The 26,154-nt window shown below is 36.7% G+C and overlaps 1 protein-coding gene across 1 annotated transcript in view; it reads right to left on the bottom strand.

Annotated features, from left to right (window-relative positions):
• CDC5L (cell division cycle 5 like) overlaps nt 1-26,154 on the bottom strand; it is a 58,391-nt gene that overhangs the window by 1,013 nt on the left and 31,224 nt on the right. Inside the window, exons 12-15 of the mRNA XM_069487750.1 lie at nt 24,709-24,789; nt 24,161-24,403; nt 20,876-21,073; nt 115-327 (exon numbers count right to left, since the gene is read on the bottom strand). Coding sequence (XP_069343851.1) covers nt 115-327; nt 20,876-21,073; nt 24,161-24,403; nt 24,709-24,789 — 735 coding nt within the window. The remainder of the gene's footprint in view (nt 1-114; nt 328-20,875; nt 21,074-24,160; nt 24,404-24,708; nt 24,790-26,154) is intronic.

The following is a 26,154-nucleotide window of genomic DNA, read 5'->3' as shown; positions in this document are numbered from 1 at the left end:
TGACAGTATCAACTTCAGAATAGCGTGCACAGGAAAAGAAAAAAAAAGGAAAGCTCTGATAATTCTCTGCAGCTCTCTTTCTAAGCAACACTTCAAGGTAATACATAACATTACCTCTAGCCTCCGGGGAATAGCAGAATCTTCATGTTTCTTGAGTTCTTCAAAAGTACGTAACTCCAAGTGAGCCTGCTCGATTTGGTCCCATAAGTCATTCAACTGTTTCATGAGCCCCATAGCACGAGACTGGTAACCCCCAAGCAAAATTTTCATCTTCTTTTCCATCTTTGCAGCTCTCTTGGCTTCTGTTGTCATGTGGCCCCTGTTTATCTGGAGGGCAGGGGAAGATCACATCAGCATACATGAGAAAAGCAAGCTATTAAATAACAGGGCTAGAAAGGTACCACTGATTAACTACATGCCCTGAAGTGAAAATACACTAGAACCCCTTATACTTCAACTACCATAACACAATTTAGGTTTAGGAGGGATTTATCTTGCCCCTGAAGGTTTTCACAGGTTAGTCCCAGTAATTTATAATCTATTTATATAATAACTTAACCCATGATTCAATGTCAAAGCAGAACTGAAATTCACAGTATGGGAAAAATTAACAACCACTTTCTGAAAATAGCTTCTGCTATCATTCATCTGCATTTATTTTGGGACTAGCAACAGCCCATCTTCATGATCTATACCTCAAAACTGCTCTTCTGGGAGTCTGTCCACACATCAAGCACCCCAACTTTTACAGTTTCCACCTGAGGGGCTGCATCCTAGCTCTAGATCACTGGACTCCTAGAACAAAGAGCTTGCCTGATTAAGGAATGCAAGGCCAGGCATGGTGGCTCACGGTCTGTAATCCTAGCACTCTGGGAGGCTGAGACAGGAGGATTCCTTGAGGTCAGGAGTTGGAGACCAGCCTGAGCCAAGAGCGAGACCCCGTCTCTACCAAAAATAGAAAAAATTAGCCAGGCATAGTGGTGCGGCCTGAGTTTGAGGTTGCGGTGAGCTGTGATGATGCCACTGCACTCTACCCGGGGCAACAGAGTGAGACTCTGTCTCAACAAAATAAATAAAATCAAAAATTAAAAAATCAGGCATGCAAGTACTTTCAGGGGCTACACCCTTTAAGAGCTGTGCATAGAAGGGCCTAAAAAAGTGAAGTTCCACATTACTACCCGGAAGGGTTTATAGCGTAATTTTCCAGTGGCCACCTGACAGCCTGGCCTCTAACTTAAACTTGCATCCAGAAACAAACAGTAGCCCTCTGGCAACCTGAGCAGGAACTTGGCACATCCCAAGACTTTCCTCCACTCACTCACTGATAAATCCAGGTCTACCCATTCTTCCTAAAAGGAGTTTATCCATGTACCAAGTGCCACAATTTCTATAGCTATCACACAAGGGACTATAACATCCTAGCTCTGGAAGTTGGTTGTGAGGTTTTGCATTCCTAACTCTCCCTAGACCACACAAAACAAAAAGGTGGCTATACAACAGGACTGCTGCCAGCAACTATCTCCCCAGGATCATGGGGTAGCCTGAACACCAGTATAGGCATTTGCCACAGAGCCGGGGAATCAGGCACTCAGCTTCAACAATAGGACAGAGGGAACGACATACATCCAACACCTCAACCTTTCCAGGTACATCTAGAGGGCTGGCTTCCACCTTACTGATCACAGAGAACTGACAGACATGGGACACCCTAATCTCCATGAGGCCACCAAAAATAGAGATAGCAGTCAGGACAAATGGAAACATTTGAGAGGCACCTTAAAATCTTAGGCTGGATGGATTGGTGAAATCCTTCTCCTACACAAGGCCAGTCTGACAAGACTGGGAGAGGCAGCTGTCTTATCTAATGTACAGAAGTTAACACAGCAAGTTAAAAAAAATGAAGAAAGAGAAAAATAAATTCCAAGTAAAACCAAGCTGAGTGAATTGGAGATATGTGATCTACCCAACAGGGAATTCAAAATAATGGTCACAAAGATGCTCACTGAGGTCAGGAGAGCAATGCAAGAACAAACTGAGAACTTCAATGAAGAGACAGAAAGTATAAAAAGCACCAGACTGAAACATATATCTGAAAAATACTATAACTGAAATGAGAAATTCAATAGAGAGGTTCAACAGCAGACTAGATCAAGCAGAAGAAAAGGATCAGTGAACATGAAGACAAGTCACTAGAAATCATCCAATCCGAAGAGCAAAAAGAAAAAAGAATGAAGCCTAGCACAGTGGCTCACGCCTGTAATCCTAGCACTCTGGGAGGCAGAGGCAGGAGGATTACTTGAGCTCAGGAGTTCAAGACCAGCCTGAGCAAGAACGAGACCCTGTCTCCACTAAAAATAGAAAAATCACCCAGGCATCATGGCACACACCTGTAGTCCCAGCTACTCAAGCGGCTAAGGCAAGAGGATTGCTTGAGCCCAGGAGTTTGAGGTTGTAGTGAGCTATAATGATGCCACTGTACTCTATCAAGGACATCAGAGTAAGGCTCTGTCTCAAAAAAGAAAGAAAAGAAAAAAGAACGAAAAACTGTAAAGATAGCTTAAGAGATTTATGGGACACCATCAAGCAGAACAACTTACATATTATTAGCATGCCAGGAAAAGAGAGAGAAAAGGACAGAAAACATACTCAAAAAACTAATGGCAGAAAACTTCCCAAGCCTGGGGAAGGAAATAGAAAACCAGATCCAGGAAGCTCAAAAGACACCAAATAAGATGAATCCAAAGAAATCCACACCAAGACACACCATAATCAAATTGTCAAAAGTTAAAAACAAAGAGAGTGTTGAAAGCGACAAGAGAAAAATGAATCATCATAAATAAGGGAACCTCCATAAGACTATTTGAGCAGATTGCTCAGCAGAAACCTTTCAGGCTGAAGAAGTAGGATGATATACTTAACACATTAACTGCCATGTGAGTTGTATTTAACTCATGATAGTTGTAAGCCCAGGGCCTCATGAAGCATATGTAACTCACATGTCTCTTCACCTAGGGAGCTGCGAGAACTATTTTTCAAGTTGCATATAACTCACACACAGAAAAAATAAAAAATAACAAATTTTTCATTACATTAGAAAGGATCATTTTGTTTTCGAAGTTTTTATTCTATTTTCATAATAAAACACCGTGGCCCCAAGGAAAGATTTTTTTTTTCCTAGCGTGGCAGTCAATGTGTTAAAGCCTGAAGAAGGGTTGCGGAGGGGGGTGCTGTAAACCAAGAATACTGTACCCAACACATATCTTTCAAAACCAAAGGGATGACAAAGACTTTCTCAGACAAAACTGCTTAGAGAGTTTATCATTATTAGACCTGCCTTACAAGAAATCCTAAAGGGAATTCAAGCTAAACAAAGAGAACGCTAACTAGTAACATGAAAACATATGAAAGTATAAAACTCATTGGTAAAAGAGAGGAAGGATCTACAAAAGAACCAGAAAACAAGTAACAAAATGGCACTAGTAAGTCCTTGCCTATCAATAATTACTTTGACTGTTAAATGGGTTAAACTCCCCAATCAAAAGGCACAGAGTAACTGAATGAATAAAGAACAGGATACAATTATATGCTGCCTACAACTGAATCACCTCACCTTAAGGGACACTCAAAAACTGAAAGGGAAGGAAAAAGATATCCCATGGAAACAGAAACAAAAAGAGAAAAGGAATAGCTATACATATTTCAGATAAAATAGATTTTAGAACAAAAACTGTAAAAAGAGACAAAAAGGTCACTATACTATGAAAATGGGGTCAATTCATCAAGAGGATATAACAATTATAAATACATACACGCTCAACATCAGAGCACCTAAATATATAAAGCAAATGTTAAGAGATCTGAAGAGAGACATAGACTGCAACACAATAATAGTAGGGCATTTTAATATCCCATGTTCAACAACAGACAAATCATCCAGACAAAAAAATCAATTAGGAAACACTAGACTTGAACTGTACTTCAGACCAAAGGGATCTAACAGACATGTACAGAACATTTCATCCAACAGCAACAAAATACACATTCTTCTCAAGGGCACAGAGAACACTTTCCAGGATAGATCATGTTGGATCACAAAAAGTGTCACCAAATTTAAGAAGATCAAAATCATATCAAGTATCTTTTCCAATGACAATGGTATGATACTAGAAATCTACAACAGGAAGAATCAAGGAAAATTAAAAAATATCTTGAGACAAATGAAAATGGAAACACAACATCCCAAAATCTATGGGATGCAACAAAAGCAGTTCTAAGAGGGAAGTTCATAGGCACTAAATGCCTATATCGAAAAAGAAAAAAAATGATATCAAATCAACCTAACACTATACCTCAAGGAACTATTAAAAGAAGAACTAAGCCCAAAAAGAAGGAAATAACAAAGATCAGGGCAGAAATAAATCAAATAGAGGCTAAAAAAATGATATAAAAAATTAACAAAACTAAATTTGTTTTGAGAAAAGATAAAATTGACAAACCCTTGGCTAAAACAAAAAGAGAGAATAAAATTAAATCAGAAAGGAAAGAGGAGACATTACAACTGATAACACAGAAATACAGAGGATCACAGGAGACTAACTACTATGAACAATTATATACAAATTGGACAACCTAGAAGAAACTCTTTGAAAGATATAACCTACAAAAACTGAATCACAAAGAAATAAGAAATTCTGAGCAGACTAACAAAGAGCAAGGAGACTGAATCAGTAATTAAAGTCTCCCATGGAGGAAAAGCCCAGGACCAGATGGCTTCATGGCTGAATTCTACCAAACATTTAAGGAGCTAATACCAATCCTTCTCAAAAACTCTTCCAAAAAACTGGAGAGGAGGGAATACTTCCAAATTCATTTTATGAAGCTAGCATTACCTTGATACCAAAGCCAAAGCCAAAGCCACTACCAGAAAATAAAACTACAGGCCAATATCACTAATGAGCACAGACGTAAAAAATCCTCAACAAAATTCTAGCAAAGCACATTCAACATCACATTATTAATAAAAGGACCATTCACCATGATCAAGTGAGATTTATCCTGGGGACGCAAAGATGGTTCAACATATGCAAATCAATAAATGTGATTCACCACATTAACAGAATGAAGGGCAAAAACCATACGATCATCTCAATAGATGCAGAAAAAGCATTTGACAAAACTCAGTAGCCTTTCATGATAAAAACTCTCAACAAATTAAGTACAGAAGGAAAGTTCCTCAACATAACAAAGGCCATATAAGACAGACCCACAGCTAACATCACACTCAATGGTGAAAAATTGAAGGCTTTTCCTCTAAGATCAAAAACACAAAAAAGATGTCCACTCATACCACTTCTGTTCAACATAGTACTATAAGTGCTAGCAAGAGCAATTAGGCAAGAAAAAGAAAAAGAAAAAGAAAAAGAAAAAGAAAAAGAAAAAGAAAAAAGGCATCCAAATAGGAAAGGAAGAAGTGAAATTGTCTCTGTCTGCTGAACACATTATCTTGTTACAGAAAACTCTAAAGACTCCACCAAAAAACTATTAGAACTGATAAATTCAGTAAAGTTGTAGGATACAAAAAAAAAAAAAAAATCAAGATACATAAATCTGTAGCATTTCTGTACACTAACAATATACTACCTGAAAAAGAAATTAAGAAAACAACCCCATTTACAATAGCAGCAAAAAAGTAAAATACTGGTAAATAAATTCAACCAAAGAGGTGAAGATCTGTATACCAAAAACTATAAAATATTTATGAAAAAAACTGAACATGACACAAATAAATGGAAAGATATCTCACGTTCATGGATTAGAAGAATTAATAGTTAAAATGTCCACACTACCCAAAGCAATCTACATCAATGTGATCCCTATCAAAATTCCAAAGTCATTCTTCACAGAAATTTTTTAAAAATCCTAAAATTTGTATGGAACCACCAAAGACCCCAAATACCCAGAGCAATCTTGAGCAAAAAGAGGCACTACACACCAAATACACTACAAAGCCATAGTAATCAAAACAGCATGGTACTGGCATTAAAAACAATACACTGATCAATGGAATAGTATAAAGAGCTCAGATATCAACCCACACACCTCTGGTCAATTGATTTTTGACATAGGTGCCAAGATCTCACAATGGGGAAAAGACCATCTTTTCAATAAGTAGGATTGGGAAAACCAGATATTCACATGCAGAAGAATGAAAACGGATGTCTGCCCAGCTAGCTCAGTTGGTAGAGCATGAAAAGAATGAAAATGGACCTTTAACTTACCCTTATACAAGAATCAATCCAAAATGGATTAGACTTCCATATAAGAACTGAAACTGTAAAACTACTAGAAGAAAACTCCATGACACTGGAATGGGCAGAGATTTCTTGGATATGACCCCAAATGCACAGGCAATGAAAGCAAAAACAGACAAATGAGATGGTATCAAACTAAAAAGCTTCTGCACAGCAAAGGATACAATTAACAGAGTTAAGAAAAACCCCACAGATTATGAGAAAATATTTGCAAATCATACATCAGATAGGGGGCTAATACCCAAAATATACAAGGAACTCAAACTACTCAATAAAAAGAAAACAAATAACCCTCTTTTAAAAATGGACAAAGGACCTGAATAGACATTTCTCAAAAGAAGACAGACAAATAGCCAAGAAACACATGAAAAAAAATGCCTAACATCTCTAATCATCAGAGAAATGCAAATTAAAACCACAATGATATCACCTCACACCTGTCATATTGGCCATTATAAAAAAGATGAAAGATAATAAGTATTGGCGAGGATGTGGAGAAAAGGGAACCCTTGTACACTACTGGTGGTATGGCAAATTAGTACAGCCATTTTGGAAAACAGTATAAAGTTTCCTCAAAAAAGTAAAAATAGAATTACCATATGATCCAGCAAGTCCACTTCTGGGTACATATCCAAAGGACTGAAATCAGTATATCGAAAAGCTGTCTGCGCTCCCACATTCACTGCACCATTATTCACAACAGCCAAGATATGAAATCAACTGAAATGCCCATCAATGGATGAAAGGATTTTTAAAATGTGGTATACATACACAATGGAATACTATTCAGGCTTTAAAAAGCAGGAAATTCTGTCAATTACAACAATATAGATGGACCTAGAGGACGTTATGCTAAGCAAAATAAGCCAGGCATAGAGAGCCAAATGCTCTATGTTCTCACTTAAATGTGGAATCTAAAAATGGCAATCTCATAGAAGTAGAGAGTAGAATGTTGGTTACCAGGGTCTGGGGGGTTTAAGGGATAGATAGGGAAAGGTGATATGTTGGTCACAGGGTACAAAGTTTCAATTGGACAGGAGGAATAAGTTCTGGTGATCTATTATACAGCTTTGTGATACAGTTAATAACAATGTATTCTATATTTCAAAATAGCTAAAAGAATGAATTTTTAAATGTTCTCACTATAAAGAAACCGTAAGTATTCAAGGCGATGAACATGTCAATTAGTCTGATTTAATCATTCCACAATGTGTACCAAAACCTCACATTTTCTCCATAAACATATGATTATTTGTCAATTAAAAATAAAATATAAAAAATGTACTTCTATATTATACATCTAGTATATTTTTAATAACTGAATAATATTCCATCCAATTAATAAACCACAGTTGTGATCAAAACATAACTCCTTCAAACTACAAAATGACTAGACTATTTTTATAATGTCATAATCCTAAATTTGGTATAAAACCCATGAAGGGAAGAGAATACCAATATCACACTTGGCAACAATTTTTTTTTATTTTGAAGAGTGAAAAGATACCATAAAATTAAGAGAAATGACAGTTTTCCTATTAAATATGTATACTGAATACAGGTTGGCTGCCTTCTCAGATAACTCTAAAATTATGGGAAAAGAAATATGTATAAACTCACAAAAAAACAAGATGGACAACTAACAGAAGGAAGACTTAAAACAAAATTCTGGAGCACGTAAACTGATGCAACAGGGCAGAGAAAGTCCCAGCTTGGAGAATCCAAGGAGAGGCGGAACAGATGTGAAACGCAGAATTCCATTAGCGTAACATCTTATCTAGGTATATATTTTGCATTCCCACAGTATAATCACTTAACATTTTAAAGCGATCTTCCAACGCTTGTTTTCAACACACAACACTTAAAATTGTGAGATCAAAGCTTTAGGGATTATTAAATCTGTGCTAATTTCTTTGTGTCTGTCTGCTCCTCCCTTCCTCCTTTCTCCCCTACTTCTCTTCCTCTCTCTCTCCCTCCATCCCTCTCTCTCTCAAATTGATTCTAAAAAGTGACTTCTATAAGAACCAAAACTGGGTAGTTTCAGGATAATGTACACCCAAATTATACTCTGTAATTCAAAATAATGTAACTAAGAACACCCTATAACAAACAAGGGAGACAGTGTGATAATGTAAATACTTTTTTTCCTAAGACATTAAATGTGGGGTGGGGGGAGATAAATAAGCAGAAATGGTACCATGGAAAAAATACTGTCAAATGCAAAATACTGGTATGAAAATTGTGTACCTAGGATGTTTTCTAAATGTTTGGAAACAATACAACTCTGTCTCAAAACAAATATACAACTCTGAAACATCTACTTCTGATGCATAACATCTGAATTAAAAACACATTTTCAATCTCAATGCTTTATGGTTAGAATATGCAAGAACCCCCAAAGAACTAAAATGTGCCTCAAAATGTAAAGCACAGTACCTCTACTAGAAAAGTAGTACTATTAATTCTTCATATCTGTACATCTCCATCTTAGTTTTATTAAAAGGTAAAGTCAAATAAGCCTATGGGGGGTGACAATCGGGGGTGGCATTGCATGTATGTAACTTACTAACATGAGATGGATCTAAAATTACTTTAAATACCTCAGAAAACTAAAAATAGAACTACCATATGACCCAGCAAACCCACTGCTGGGTATGTATCTAAAGGAGGGGAATTCAGCATATCAAAAAGATACCTGCACTCCCATGTTTACTGCTGCACTATTCATTAGCCAAGATACGGAATCAACCTGAATGCCCATCAACGGATGGATGGATAAAGAAACTATAGTACGTATACACAATGGAATATTATATAGCCACAAAAAGAATGAAATCCTGCCATTTGCAACAACATGGATGGAATTGGAGAACATTATGTTAAGTTAAATAAGCCAAGCACAGAAAGACAAATCTCACATGTCCTTACTCATATGTGGGAGCTAAATGTTAAAAACAATTGATCTCATGGAGACAGAGAGTATAATGATGGGGACCAGAGGCTGGGAAGGATTGCAGGGAGGGGTGATAAAGTAGGGATGGTTAATGGGTGCAAAAATATAGTTAGATAAAATGAACAATATTTGATAGTACAACAAAGTGACTACAATCAACAATATGTTAGGGTATACTTTAAAGTAACTAAAAGAATGGAATTGTAATGTTCCTAACACAAAGGAATATTAAATGTCTGAGGTGCTGGGTACCCCAATTTGATTAACTCACATTGTATGCCTGTATCAAAACATCACATGTATCCTACTTAATAAATATATATATAACTATGATGTACCCATAATTAAAATTTTTTAAAAATTAATTTAAATAAAACTCCTTTAAAACTATTCATTTCTTTAGTATTTTATAAAAGTTAAGCTTTTATTTCTCTGCAATTTGCTTGAGGAATAAATTCATAAGAACTGCTAAGGTCTTTTATAAAGGAACCGTTTTCCTCTGATAACAAATCAAAGTTAGTTCCATGGCAATGCCATGTGCCTTCTAGGAGTCAGGAAACACTGACTGAAGGCAGGCAGCACGTACAGTGGCAAAGGAGTGAGTCACTCTTACTACTCAGCACTGCCATCCAGCTGTTTTGAGCTGATGCAAGTTATTTAACCTGTGTGTCTCCATTTCTCCACCAGTAAAACTGCTAAAAGTTGTTATGAAGCTTAAATAAGATCATATGCGTAAAAACCCTCAGCCTTCCAGTGCCTGGCATGGAATAAGCAGTCAATAAATGTTAACTCTGATGACAATTATTATTTTACAGACACTCAGAGTTCAAACGTTTACCTCTCCTCTCTAATAACTAAGGGACTAAGGATAAGGCTTTAAAAGCTTCTTTAAAATTCCAACTTTAAGAAAAGACTATATGGACCCCTTCCTGGAAACAGATCAAGGAAAAACAGCTCTTTCATCTTTTAAGTGAGCAGTTTGCCTCCTGAGGACCACAAGACCAAACACTACACACTGGACCTCTGTCCTACAACATTACCAGAACATGGAGTCATGAATTTCCCCAATTCTTTGGGAAGATTTCCTAACCCTGAAGTTCAAATTAGGTGAAGAAAGTATCCAAGTACATTAGACCCAGCAATTTCACTCTTAGTATTTCCTGAGAGAAATGAAAACATAAATCCATCCAAAAAGGTGCACACAAATGTTCACAGCACATTATTCATAATAGCCAAAAGGTAGAAACAATCCAAATATCCATTAAGTGATGAATGGACAAACAAAATGTGGTATTATCCATACAATGGGATATTACTCAACCATAAAAAGAAATGAAGTACAAATACATGCTATAACGTAGATGAACATTGAAAACATTATGTTAAGTAAAAGAAGCCAGTCACAAAAGACCACATATTATATTAGTCCACTTATTTCAAACGTCTAGAATAGGCAACTAGATACAGAAAGTAGACAGCTGCCTTAATGGTAGATTAAGGGCTGGACAGGTGAGGGGGATGACTGCTAACAGTACAGGGTTTCTTTCTGGGGTGATGATTCTAATGATGGTTGCACAACTCTGTGCCTTTACTGAAAACCAATTAAACTCTAAATGGTTGCCCTGTATGTAATTTTTATCTCAATAGGCGATTATAAAAATAAAGTATCCAAGTAGTAGAAACATTACCTCCACGGGGTGGGGGTGGGGGTGGGGGTCAATTCTTCTGGACATAAAAATCTAAGAATTATTTCCCCCAGAAATCAAAAGCAGTACTTCTGAGTCTAAGTTCTAGAAAGGTGGTGGAGGAAAGAGTTAGATTTTTTTTAAAAAGGCAAAACTTCCACTTTACAAATTTTACAACACAATCAAGGAGAGAGGATAATAACTTCCATTCTCCGTCTCCCACTTCAAATATTCCTGGAGCATGTCTTTTTAAGGCACTGGCTAAACTTGAGAACTACCTGCGGAGCTTTTAAAATCTACCAGCACCAGTGTCCTAACCCCACAGAATGATTCAAATGGCTTCAGGCTGTTTTATCTTTAAAGCTCCCAGATGATTCTAATAGGCAATCAGGATAGAGAACTCTGTTTCAGCCCAACTCATTACGTAAGCTAGGTATCAGCTGTTTTCTCAGCTATACCTACCAAAAAGTTCTCATTCCCCCTAAGAAATGAACAACTGAATTCCTCAAGTTATATCAAGTTCCTTATACCAGTGGTCTCCAACCTTTTTGGCACCAGGGACAGGTTTCATGGAAGACAATTTTTCCACGGATAGGGGTGTGGTTTGGGGATGACTCAAGTGCATTACATTTACTGTGCAGTCAAACCTCTCTGCTAGTGATAATCTGCATTTGCAGCTGCTCCCCAGCACTAGCATCACTGCCTCAGCCCCACCTCAGATGTCAGGCATTAGATTCTCATAAGGAGCACAACCCAGATCCCTCACATGCGCAGTTTACAGTAGAGGCCCGGCTCCTATGAGAATCTAATGCCACCACTGATGTGACGGGAGGCGGAGCTAAAGTGGTGATGTGAGCAATGGGAAGCGGCTGTAAATACAGATGAAGCTTCACTCACTTGCCACTGTGCGGACCATTTCCTACCACCTAGTTCCTAACACTCCACAGACTGGAACTGGTTGACGGCCTGGGGAGTTGGAGACCACAGCCTTATGCTATAGTTCAGCATGTTCTAAGAATACCCACATTAGATATTCTAATCACATCTGGATTCAAATACACATTCCAAAACCCAAAAAGCAAAGAATTTCAAATTAAGATAAAGTGCTTTTTTAAAATTAGCCATACAAATTAATATTTTCATGTTAAGACAACTCAATTAGATATACATTTCACTTCATGGATATTCAATTTCTAATATGGTGTAACATAGTATGCTCAGAAACTGTTTAATTATTAATAATTATCAAGGTATATTTAGTATTATTAGTACCCTGTATCTGGGAATTATCTTACCTCATACACTTGAGCCATTTATTATTCCCAAACCACCAGAGGTTTTAAAACTTAAAAGTTATTAGTTTCCATTTAATACCAACCATTTTATTTCATTTAGCTCAACCTTTATAAAAGTCTTCTGGCTCAAATACTGTGGTAAGATTCCATGCAAATATGGACTTAAGTTATACAAAAATAAATTTAAGCACAGGAAAAAATTAATTTAGCTGAAGAACTCTATGAAGTTAATCATTAAATGTATCTTCCTTAGACAGAATACAGCTTTTAATATTCAAGTTTAGCTTAGTTATCTTACACTTGCCACTTTATTATTAAAATATGAAGGAAGGTACCTGCATGTTTTATAAAATGCTCAACCTATGACTACTCAATACACTTTAAGAGGAAAAATACTTAAACTATAGTTTCTGGTCTTTTTCTTTTGTCATTTTTTTTTTTTTTGAGACAGAGTCTCACTCTGTTGCCCAGGCTAGAGTGCCATGGCATCAGCCTAGCTAACAGCAACCTCAAACTCCTGGGCTCAAGCAATCCTGCTGCCTCAGCCTCCCGAGTAACTGGGACTACAAGCATGCGCCACCATGCCTGGCTAATTTTTCTATATATATTTTTAGTTGTCCAGATAATTTCTTTCTATTTTTAGTAGAGATGGGGTCTCGCTCTTGCTCAGGTTGGTCTCGAACTCCTGAGCTCAATCACCCGCCTCGGCCTTCCAGAGTGCTAGGATTACAGGCGTGAGCTACCACGCCCGGCCCTCTGGTCTTTTTCAAGCCAATAAATCTCAGGCATGAAATGCACATGCATACATGGCACAGAACTACCTTAAATCAGCCCCAATGCCCCCACCTCAACATCCACACACACAGAAATAACACTGAAGTGCAAGAGAGTATAAAACCTTATTGTTTTATACTTGAGGTTGCTATGAGCTAGGCTGATGCCACAGCACTCTAGCCTGGGTGACAGAATGAGACTCTGTCCCCCCTGCCCCCACAAAAAAACCTTTATTGTTTTGTTTTGTTTTGTTTTGTTTTTGAGGCAGAGTCTCACTCTGTTGCCCGGACTAGAGTGCCATGGCGTCAGCCTAGCTCACAGCAACCTCAAACCCCTGGGCTTAAGCAATCCTCCTGCCTCAGCCTTCCGGGTAGCTGGGACTACAGGCATGCACCACCATGCCCAGCTAATTTATGTATATATATATATGTATATATACACACATATATTTAGCTGTCCAGATAATTTCTTTCTATTTTTTTTTTTAAGTGGAGACGGAGGTCTCACTCTTGCTCAGGGTGGTCTCAAACTCCTGACCTCAAGCGATCCTCCCACCTTGGCCTCCCAGAGTGCTAGGATTATAGGCATGAGCCACCACGCCCGGCCCTTTATTGTTTTAAATACAAAGAATCAGGGGGGAAAAAAATATCAGACTCTGATTTAATCAGATTCATATTTCTAAGTCCTTTAAAAAAAGTAAGCATTAGCAACTACCCCGATGGACAACAATTTTGAAGAAAACAATATTGGCTTAAGGAGTTTGTATTGCATCTTACAGCTGATTTACCACAAGTTCTCAAAAAAAAAAAAAAAGGCTTTTCAACTCACTCCATCTTAGAGTTTATTTACCAAAAGTTTTCAAAAAATGCTCTTGAAATCTTTATATGTACTTACAGACATACTTTAGAATCTTCTTAAGACATCTAACTAAGTTAGCACTGGAACTAAGATTACTTTATTCTAATTACCAGAGAAACCTCTCAAACATGGTTATAACTGGAAGTTTAGAAGCCACTACTGTGATTTAAATATGAATTGGCAGAAAATTTCCAATAATCTTAAAAAAACGAAGTACACTACCACTATTAAGAATTTAAAGTAGACCAACACTTGATACAATTAAGGCTGACTTCATCCAATATGAAAGGGTAAAATTCAATTCAAAGCAGGAGATGAATGAGAATATATCTACATATAAATGTGTAGGGAGACCCAACTGACAAATTTCATGCACCATAACTCTATTTTGTAATATGATATCTGGAATTTGCTTCAAATAATCGTGGAAAGCGGGATAACAGGTGAAACAAGAGTGGCTATGATTTGATGATCATACCATAGCTGGGTGATGATACATGAGGATTCATTATACTAGTCTACTTTTCAGTATGTTTGAAAATTCCCATAACAAAAGATTTTTTAAAAGTCAAATTCAGTACTACATGTACTCTAAGGCTAATTATTTTCTTAAGACTGTATACATACCATCAACCATGGAACATCAAGATAATATAATATAATAGAGACATTAAAACTTACAAGTATGTCAGCTGTTTCAACACACCAAAATGTATACACAAAATGTTAAATTAAAATCCAATGATGTAAAATCCATTTACACTAACCAAAATCTGAGTTTTAAGCCTCATTGTAGGCCGGGCGTGGTGGCTCACGCCTGTAATCCTAGCACTCTGGGAGGCCGAGGCGGGAGGATCGCTCGAGGTCAGGAGTTCGAGACCAGCCTGAGCAAGAGTGAGACCTTGTCTCTACTAAAAATAGAAAGAAATTATCTGGCCAACTAAAATATATATACAGAAAAAATTAGCCAGGCATGGTGGTGCATGCCTGTAGTCCCAGCTACTTGGGAGGCTGAGGCAGTAGGATCGCTTGAGCCCAGGAGTTTGAGGTTGCTGTGAGCTAGGCTGACGCCACGGCACTCACTCTAGCCCGGGCAACAGAGTGAGACTCCGTCAAAAAAAAAAAAAAAAAAAAAAAAAAAAAAAAAAAAAAAAAAAAAGCCTCATTGTAACAATCTCTCTCTTAAAATCAGCCCATGTTTCAAATTTCAGGTATTAATCAAAATTTACAGAATATAAAAACTTAGCCTGTTGTTCAAGGTGAAGTTACTTCTTAATACTTCATAGTATCAAACCAAGTATAATCCAATTTAGGTAACCAAGAGTGATGCACATTTGAAGAGACATGGGGGAGAATTGCAATTTACTAAAACTTGCTATTTGCTAGGCACACAGTATCTCATTTAACCTTACATTATCTTATACTTCCATTAAATAAAAACTATTACCCACCCAAATTTTATAGGTAAGGATTTATGAGACCCAGAGAGGTTAAGTAACTTGCACTAGGCCACACAGCCACTAAATGATGCTATACAGTTGTGTCCTACTAGAAAGTCCAACACATTGCCATTTCACTACTAACAAACCAAATGTCCTCCCTGCCTCAGCCCCTGAAATGCAAACATGCCTGAAGAAATTCAAGCTGTGGGACTGAACGCTTAATGCCACCAGACTCAAACTGCTCCCTGAAAAACAAATTATTCTGGACACACGTAAACAAGACCTTAATGAATGTATATGCCCATCATTCTTTCCCTGATTTAGACATTTACCTGTACATACCCACTTATAAGAATTTTATTTGATACCTGAGAAAAGATTTTACTTTTCCCAGTTTATTATTTTTAAATTCCAAATTCTTTTAGTCTTAATAAGCTATAAAGCTATAGGAAAACAAACACCTCTCAGAAAAATTTTATGGGGGAAAAAAAAGGTAACATTTAACAACTTTTTAAGGACAGAATATAACTAGCATTTAATTATTCGGAGATTTTGCCAAAGACTTTAAATGACAGCAAATGATAATGTTTCTCTCCTTTTTAAAATCATATTTACAATATTATACTATTAAATGAAAAGTGTACTATATGATGATCCCAGTATAGTTTTACACCTTCCTCCCTTCATCCATACATAGAAATAAAAAAACGTTATATGGGGGAGGGGGAAGGTGGGCTGGGGCGCATGTGTGCGTGCGTGCGTGTGTGTGTGTGTGTGTGTGTGTGTGTATGTTTGAGGTGATTATGCCTGGATAGTAGGCTCCTTTTCTTCTTTATTTTTTCTATTTCTTTTAAATCTTCCATAAAACACAGGTATTATTTTTAGAAAGACGCCTACAAATGTTATTTTTTTAAATGCATAGAAGAGAAACTGTCTAAAAAAGACTGGCCAGAGACCAATGGAAAACTGATGGTTCCCAGGAGATGAATCAGTAGAACCGTAAGTGTTTCCTCGGGTCATTACAAAAGGGAGCTCTATGGGACTTATAAAAGTGTAATTGTTACTTTCAAGCTAAGTTTGTTAAGGTTACCAAGCTTAAGTAATTCCAAAATAAACATATCATTCTTGAGTCTCCAATACTGTCTTCAGTTAAAGTCTGCTACAGTGAGGTTCAGAAACATTAAGAGCATCCCTCACTGAAACTCTTGCTTGGGGAACCAGAATATAACCTTACGCCATTGGAAAAACAGGTTTAAGGATACCCCAAATAAGTAAGTAGTCAATGGCAGCTCCACTTCCTAGTCCATCATTCAGCAGTATGATGCTGTAATAGTAAAGATGTGGTTCAAGCACCAAAAAGTTTGCAAACGAAAGAGTCCATGAATGACTCTCCTTTAATCTCCAGACTTCTCACTAACATCAAGTTTTATCAGTGAACCCTCTCTATACTGATAAGATGCAGGTCCCAGTAAGTGATTATTGCCATTATCTATGAGTTAGCAGCTATCGGATTGCATCCCTGCAAAAGAAACTAATCAATAAGGCAAAACCTTATGAAAATCCTTTCCAAGGACAGTAATACCCTAACAAAAGCAATGCAAAAACACTTTACATCTGTATATATTAGAAGTGAAACACATAAAATGCATGAAATAAATTCAGCTCAGGTTGAGGCATAACAGAAGCAACACAGTTGGTACTAAGGAGATCTCTGGTATGGCTCTTAGAGTTCTTGCTAGATACAACTATGAAATATTTCAGTGCCTTTAAGGGTCATGGAAAAAGAGTATTCCAAAGTACTAGAAACTCCTCCTGCACCACAAGCCACCTCCCCAACACCCACTCCCACAAAAGAGAACATATGCATAAACCTGCTAAGATACTACAACATACAGCCCTCTACCCAGAATTGCCCACTAATTTAATCCTTACCCTAAGTTTTCACTCTTTAAAGTAGTAAGCAAATTTTTTCCTATGTAAAAATATCTGACTTCATAATGAAAATCACTCAGAAAATAGGATACATTGTGTAGCCAATTTCACTGAAATATAACCTTCAGTTAAGTTAGGGGTCCTCATAAGAGTTCCACAAATACACTGAGAAGGATTTTAAATGTGTTATCTATGTTCTTTAAGTTACTTTACTTCCAAGAAGTCAAGGTTACATAATAATTCTTGACTAGAGTTGACTGCGCCAGTAAATTACAGAGAGAAGCAGTATTACTTCTGGACCTAGTTTCTACCTCTAAGGAAAGCCTTTCCATTTTTATAGCTAACATGACAAAATCTACTTTTCAGCCAAACTTCCTCAACACAGCAGTTTAGATACTATTTCAAATACTATTAAATTTAATGGCAGGCCTAAATTCAGACTTCTTATTTCACTTTTGCACCTACTGGAAATTATTTCACTCAAAATAATTATGTCTTCAGATGATTTCCTATTTCCACTTAAAGTAGAAACAAATTAGAACACTTCAAATTCTATTTGCACTTCCTAAATACAGTAATGACTCATTTATCTGGCATCATCAAAAAATGAAGTTCTCCACAGTAAGCATTTTCCAGATAACTGAAGCCCACAAGAGCAGAGAACTTGTCTGCCTTGTTCCTGCTATACCCTCAGGACCTAGAACAGTGTCTGGTACATAGTAAATGTTCAGTAATAGTCACTGAATGTGTGAATAAATAAAAGTACTAAAGCTCTCCTATTTTTAACCATTTGATAAACATTTTCCTACAAGAATTACAGCCATCTCTCTTTTTTAAAAAAAAGCATGACACTGAACAGAAATTAAGCTATATTATTAATTTGGGTTATTACTGTAAACAGCAATCACTCTACTCTCCTACCATACATCCGTAATGCCCCCAGATGCTATTGAAATACACAGGGCTTTTTGCCACCCTGTTAAAATGGCCTCAGCATGCTATGCTTTCATAACTTTTTCTTTTCTGATATTAGCTGTCATTGCTATGGTTGCTGTTGCTGTCTTATTTTACACACAAATATCTGGCAAAGTTCTAAGTTAATTCTGCCTCAAAAGCAGAATAAAATATAAGGACTTGGTTACAATTCAGGAGTCTTTTCCACTTACTTCTGATCTGTAACTACATTCTGATTCTATTTATTTAACAGACTCCTCCCACACACATACCCCCTACCACATTCTACATAAAATCTGAGATGGTTCTATTAGTTTTAAACAATTATCTTAAGGATTTTCATTTAAGTGCTGCGTTTCAAATATTAATCATGAGTAATGGCTTAAAGACTAGCTCCAATATAAACCTCAAGGCATACTTTTTTAATCTATTTAGGAGACACCAGCCACGACAAAGCTGGATTTCATCTTGCTTGATAGGCTATGATAGGGCCATAATTTAGATTCACTGTTCCAAAGTTCATGGCAGCAAAAATCAAACACACTGGCAGCCATGGTGTACGGTGCTTGTACAGAAAGGCACATCTCCCTGAACCTAAGATGGAAAGGATAATTTAAGTATAACATTTAGTTTATACAGTATAACTGGAGTTCCTTCCCCACAACAAACTTTGAATAATGTTTATAATTTAGCAATCAACTGAAATGATGAAAGAATTACCACAATTGAAATAAAATATTTATGTATTTCAAACCAGTAGAACTGTATCTTCAAAAACTAAAATAAGCTAAAAGAAACCTAGTTTTGATTTAGGGATGGATACAAATAAAATGGAGGTTTTGTTTATTTGGGTCTTTGAGATGCTTTTCTTCTTTTTAAAGACTTAATGAACTCCCATTTAAAATAAGCATGGCTTACTAAATTAAAGGACTTGATTAAGTATTCTTTAAAAGAAACTAGCTGGGTAAACAATAAAGTAAGTTATCCAGGAGTCAAGAAGAGAAAAATTACTTCAGACTGTTTTATGAATATTCTTCCAAAATCACCAATCCTTCAACAAAAATAGTTCAACGGACGATTTCAGTTCCTGGTACTGAACTGAACAAAGAGAACCACATGTTTTTAATGGTTGCTCATAAACGACCCAAATAAATCTCCACAAGAACAGCAGTGGTTCTTCTGAATTTTTCCCTTCAAAACTCACAAGACCAATTCAAGATAGAAATAAAAATTACTGTATTTTATGGCACTACTCACTTTGTGACACATTTATTTGCTGTCATGAAAGTTAGAGCCTCAACAAAGTAAATGAGATTTAGGGAAAAACTTTTTTAAAACATTTTAAACAGCACAAAATGTCCTTGCCATTCGCAGCAGAGAGAGTTTACCCTACCTCAAATGAGATTTTCAAACTGAGAGACTTCAGTATTCATATATAAATGTTACAAGGAAGCTTTCCAAATAGCTTTCCAATCAATTATGATGCTGACCTTAGATCAGAATTACACTGCTAACTACCATTTATAAGAAATGAAGCCTACACAACATAAAACATAACAATTTAACCACTGACGTTCTACTTTCCCTAACTTTAACTTCTAATTCAAACACAGAGCAACAGCACACCCTGCTGGAAGTCAGTAATACAACTAGAGTAATCAGCAGTACTGAACTGCTAAGATTTCACCTAAGATGAGAATTACTTCAGAACCAGTAATTTCCCACTAACTGAAAAAAAAAAGGGGGGGGGTGGGGCTCACAGGCATTAACTACCAGGTGCCTATACATGTGATCTTAAATGTTAAATTAAAGCTGAAAATAACTCAAATTAAAAGATACTGCCTTTTCCTGTTGATTTCCCCAGCCCCACACAGCCCCAACCAACCCAAATGATTTTACTATTTCTGGTCTTAACCCTAAATAAAAATATTTGCAAATCTGCTTTGTGTAAAGAGAAACTGATGATCACATAAGAGGAAACTAAGGCCATTTTCTGCATATGACTGCCTGAAGTACCCTTTCTCTTCCCCAACCCATCTTGGCCTTAGTTCCCGAGGATCACCATTAAGAATTCATAAGGCAGCCTGGTGATCTATGAATCACAATCTACATGCCACTGGCAAAATGCCTGCAGAGATTCTAGAATTCAAAATATGCAGACTATATTAACTATATGCCATGAAACTGCATCTAGTATGTTTCAACATTTTCATAGACATGGAAAATCATGGAAGCCATTGTCTAGGTAATCCAGCTCTGCCTTCTCTAACTCATACCCAAGTTTTATAAATGTGCTCTCTTGGCTATAGAAAAAAACTCCTTGGTATCACTGAGATTCCTCCTTAGAGAAAACAGGCTACTTTAATGTTGATCTATATTGTTCTGAGTGACTAGTGGCGACTTCTTGGTTCCTTGCTCTCAGATCTAAAAGGTTCTAAATGACCTGTGGTCAACTTGCAGGGCACTCTTCAGTCACGAAAGCCAACAATTAACTGCAGAAAACCAACGAACATGGCCAAGGAAGATCAAACACTTCAGTGTAGTTTTCTTCAATACTTGCAAAGATAACAAACACCTCAAGTCTATTCTTCTGAAGTTGTCTCCAGTGGTATTATGGTTCATTATTGTAATTAAGGTACATTTAAAATTAGAATTTTAAAAAGATACCAACCTCAAGCCTCTTTTCAAGAGATTCAATTCTGTCCTTTTTGCTAGCTAGATTAGCCCGTGTGTAGCGGCTCTGCCCAGGAAGATACAAAACTTGACTGTAGCATTCTTCCCACACTTGGTTATAAGCTTCACTTGAGAGTTCTCCATGGCTCATTCCTTGTTTTACTACTTCCATCTCCTGCACCAGAACATCTTGGGCCTGTTTACAATAATAATTTAACAAGTTTAAGTACTACAAATACTTGCCATCACCAGGAAGCTCAAAAAGACTAGTTTTTATTCCTTTCTTCCTTGCACCAAAGGCAAAGAGTTTGGGTTGGTTGTTTTTTGGAAAAGCGGGGAGGGGACAATACCTAATAAAAATGGATTAAAAAGCCTAAAAGTCAAGGCAGACTAATCTTTAAAAAGTCAAGAATCCACATTTCCCCAATAATATAAACATCCTTGCTTTCACTAATTACAAGAGCAACTACCATTTCTCAGGTCTCTACTACGTGTCAGAAACTAGGTTTAAAAGTTTTACCTACATTATCTCCAAAGATCACAATCATCTTACCAAGTAACCAATATTAACCTCATTTTAAAGTTGATGAAAGTAAGGTTCAGAGAGATTAAACAACTCACTCAAAACCACATCATGGCCAGGCACGGTGACTCATGCCTGTAATCCAAGCACTTTGGGAGGCTGAGGTGGGAAGATCGCTTGAGGCCAGAAGTTTGAGACCAGCCTGGACAACATAGCAAGACCCTATCTCTACAAAAAAATTTTTAAATTAGCCAGGCACAGTGGCACTCACCTACAGTCCTAGCTACTCAGGAGGCTGAGGCAGGACTGCATTGGGCCCAAGAGTTTCAGGTTACAATAAGCCATGGTTATGCCACTGCACTCCAGCCTGGGCAACACAACAAGACCCTGTCTCTAAAATAAATAAATATATATAGATATATATATATTTTAAACCCACATTGCTAGTAAGCAGATGAGGCAGGATCCAAGCCAAATGGCACCAATGCTTGAGTGTGTTCCTTCCACTCCACCATTCTACTGACATTCAGGACCTCACAATGAAGGCTAACCAGGCATCTTTTTTTCACAACTTTCTTCTCATTCTGAAGGAATGATCCTGACATTGCCAGAGAATGAGACTGGGGCACAAATCAGATAATGACAGACCATAAGCCAGCTTTAAGTTCGCTACTAAAGAACAAATTTAAGATGACAGAATGAGAGGGATGGTTGGGCAGACCTGGGTTCAAATCACAGCTTTACAACTAAAGTAGCTATCTGAACTTGCTTAACTTTATGATGCTGACCTTAGATCAGATATGTTTGTTATTAGGATTAAGTGAACAATGTATGTTAAAAAGCCCAGTCCAATGCCAGACACACAGAATTCTCTGAGCATATCTCATGAACTTTTTCCAACCTTCTGCTTCATGGCTTATGAAAAACTGGCAACCACCTTCTTTGCCTTATAGAAGGCTTTCAATCTTCCCAGTAATACTGGAAAATAAGCACACATCAAAATATATAAAATCAAGAGAAATGACCAATAAATCAAAAATTTTAACACAAAAAAAATGGAAAATCCTGTCTATAGACAATAAAGATTGGATACTTTAAAATAATACCTCTTGTCCCAGCTACTCGGGAGGCTGAGGCAGGAGGATTGCTTGAGCCCAGGAGTTTGAGGTTGCTGTGAGCTAAGCTGACGCCACAGCACTCTAGGCCAGGCAATAGAGTGAGACTCTGTCTCAAAAAAAAAAAAAAAAACACAATACCTCTTAAGGGAAATAATGGTAACAAACCAATTTTGACATGCTTAATGAAACCCTGACACTTTATTAAAAGAGAAATGCAATTTCACTCTGAAACTGTACACAACAAAAATTTACAAGTTTGGCTCTCATAATCATTAGGAAAGAATATGGCTAACGTATCTTTAAACTATCCATAAATAATCTGCTAAATAAACAGCTGCTTCAGATTCTTTTTGGAACAAAGAGAAATATAAATGGATATATAAAATATGAGAGAATAAACTACTTTGTTTCAAATAATTCCAAAGCCATACTTTGAATTATTATTTTCAAAAACTGTATTAGAATTTATCCTCCATAGAACCTCTAAAAGCAACAATGTGACCCTTGTTTCAGGTTTCCATACATATAATAAATTGAGGAAAATTTATTTCCTAAATTCCTTTTTCCCCTCATATTTTCACGCTAAAAAAAGGAAACTGTGCAAGTATCAATTTCGCAGCCTGATTCTCAACCCCAGTTCAATGATTAAATGTGCTCACCACAGAGCAGGCACTCAACGGATGTCAGTTTCCCTATCGCACCTACCAAAAAATGAGTTAACTCAGAGTTACTCAGAAATCCGGGAAAAGCTGTTGAAATATAAATCTAAGCCCTCCTTCCTTTCTCTATTTTCTAAAAAAGCCTGTAATAAATATGTACTACTTATGCAATAAGGAAAATAGAAAGTAAAAAACTGAGGAGTTAGGGAGAGAGGAGAAGTACAGAAGACAGGAAAGAATCTTGCTTGTTTTCTCCCAAGTGTGCAGCAGCTCATTCCAAATCAATGGATCTATCACTGCTGCTCAAGGCTGAAGGATAGAGAAAAAAGGCTTGTAAGCTAACGACCACTCTGCTTCCAACTACAAAATCCATTATATTTTCTATACCATTGTAAAGATTTCTATTCACAATCGCAGCTATTTGCTCTGTCAAAGCAGAAAGAATAGAATGCATATGGAAAACAACAGGACATAGACCTTACGTAAGAAACTGTTTCTTCATGTCCTTATCCAAAAGAGTAGGAGGAAATCATGTGAAGGAAATAAATTCAGTAAAAAATATTTCCTTCCTTTGAATAGGTAAAAGGTTTAATTTGTAAACATTTTTATTATATTCCTGTCTTTTCACATTAGTCTAAATAAGTGAGCTTTAAGTATTAAAGGCATTCATATCTATTTAGACACAGCAGAGCACAGAAAATAACTACAGCAACTGTCAACCAGCAAAACACCAACCCATTAAACAAAAATACCTTGCCACCAAAGCCAGTGTTTATCTGATAAAGGCTGACCACTGAACATAGGAGATGCAGGTATTTAAAGCATGTCCTTTTCATAACATGTAGTATAAATATTTATCTCCTAACCCTGTGTCAGTTATTTATGAATACCAATGTGGCAAAATAAGCTCATATTTGTCCATGGTACACAGCATCAAACAAATACTTAAATCTCAACATAGAAATACGCCTGCTCAATCATACCTTTTTCAGCTCCTCTTTGGAGAACTTTTCATAAGGATTATGTTCCAGATAGGTAATGTGCTCTGAATTATTGGTACCAAATCCTACAGTTTTTCCTTTTTTATTTCCAGATGGTTCATAAGGGTGATACAGAAGGTCATAATGAAGCATTGTGATCATTTCTTTCTTGATTAGTTCTTCACTTTTCTGTAAATCTGTTAGAGGTGGTTCTACATTTAAGGGTCTTAGAATAGTTTCATTCACCTAAAATTTTAAAACAAGTACAATTACCAAACTATCACTGCAATAGGCTAATGTTATTACCTGTTACAACATGGATTAAATAGCAGTTTTACATTTGCAAAAACAATTTCTTTTATTTCCCTTCTAAATTCTTACTGGTACCAGAGAAACATTTTAAAGATTGGATTAGGGAACTACTTCACTGTGTTCCAGAAAGACGACGATATTTTGTTTTACAGTCTTTATGAATGATGTAAAAAGCACTAATATATATAAAAAGAAACTTAAGACTTCCTAAGCTAAGCATAAGAAATTCTAACACTTACTTCTGATGGTCTTGGCAGATCTTTCTGGACAGCTTTGTGCATTCGTTTCATTTCCTTTACACGCTCTGCTTCTCGTATGGCCTAAAAAATGATTTTTATATCCATTATTGCAGCTTTACAGTATTTGACACCTCTCAGGAAAGTGGAAAAGACTTTGGTCTGTAAGATCATGTATATTCGAGCACTAAAGCTGTAGAAATCTGTTCAAGTTTGTAGAAAAGTAATATTAAAGCCAAAGAAATTAATCAGACTATTCATTCTCATTACAATAGAAACTAAGAACTTCCGATGTCTATTAGAATGTACTCCAACTTTGCATGTACTTTTATTGTCTGAATAGGAATCCTACACTTAGACTCCTGCAACACAACCCTTTTCTTTTACCCCAAAGCTTCTGACTTTTAATTCAAAAAGCCAGCCAATAAATGTATTCTTTACTGATTCTTAAATTATGAATAATGTGGGGTAACAATAAAATCTCATGCCATTTCTGAGAGTAAATGTAACTCCAAAGTAGGTGAGAACTAAACAAAAAAAGAATCAACCTCTGTTCCCCACCAAAAAGCATATTCACGTGGTTTCCCTCTACAATACGACTTCCACTGATGTCATTCTAAACTCCAATCCCAGGATTAAAGCTTCCTAAAATCATCCAGAAATGGAGTGTAGCAAGACTTACTGAAAAGGGTCACATAATTTCAGTGCTAGTTCAAAATTTACCATTTACCAGTCATGAGACCTAGGAAAGTTAGCTGAATTCATCTTAGTCTGTTTCCTCATTTCTAAAATGGAGTTGTAGGTTGAGTATCCCTTATCTGAAATGCTTGGGACCAAAATTATTTGGAATTTTGGATTTCTTCAGATTTTGAAACAGTTGTATTATACTTACCAGTCGGGCAACCTGAATCTGAAAATCTGAAATCCAAAATGCCCCAATGAACATTGCCTTTGAGCATCATGATGGCACTCAAGAAGTTTCAGATTTTGGAGTATCTCAAATTTCAGATTTTTGGATTAGGGATGCTCAACCTGTAATACCTATTCCTATTTACATCATTGGGCTGTTATGTGCAAATGAGAAAGTAATTTAACTGTAAGATATATTAGTACAAGATGTTACTAATATTATTCTGACACATTCTCTGAATTTCCATACCTACAGTTTTTACTAGTTTACATTGACTTAAAACCACTTATTCAACCAATCCAAGATGTACTTGTTTTTAAGACTGACCATCTTTTCTTTGCTAGACTGAAGCAATGTCTAAAAGATTTCCTGTGTGTATTTTTGAGAAGCATAATAAATTTAACGGGCCGGGCGCGGTGGCTCACGCCTGTAATCCTAGCACTCTGGGAGGCCGAGGCGGGTGGATCGCTCAAGGTCAGGAGTTCAAGACCACCAGCCTGAGCAAGAGCGAGACCCCGTCTTTACTAAAAATAGAAAGA

This window comes from Eulemur rufifrons, chromosome 15 (genome assembly GCF_041146395.1).
Source record: "Eulemur rufifrons isolate Redbay chromosome 15, OSU_ERuf_1, whole genome shotgun sequence".
NCBI lineage: Eukaryota > Metazoa > Chordata > Mammalia > Primates > Lemuridae > Eulemur > Eulemur rufifrons.
Note: the sequence above shows the minus strand (reverse complement) of the source record. Positions and strands in the feature narration are given on the sequence as shown.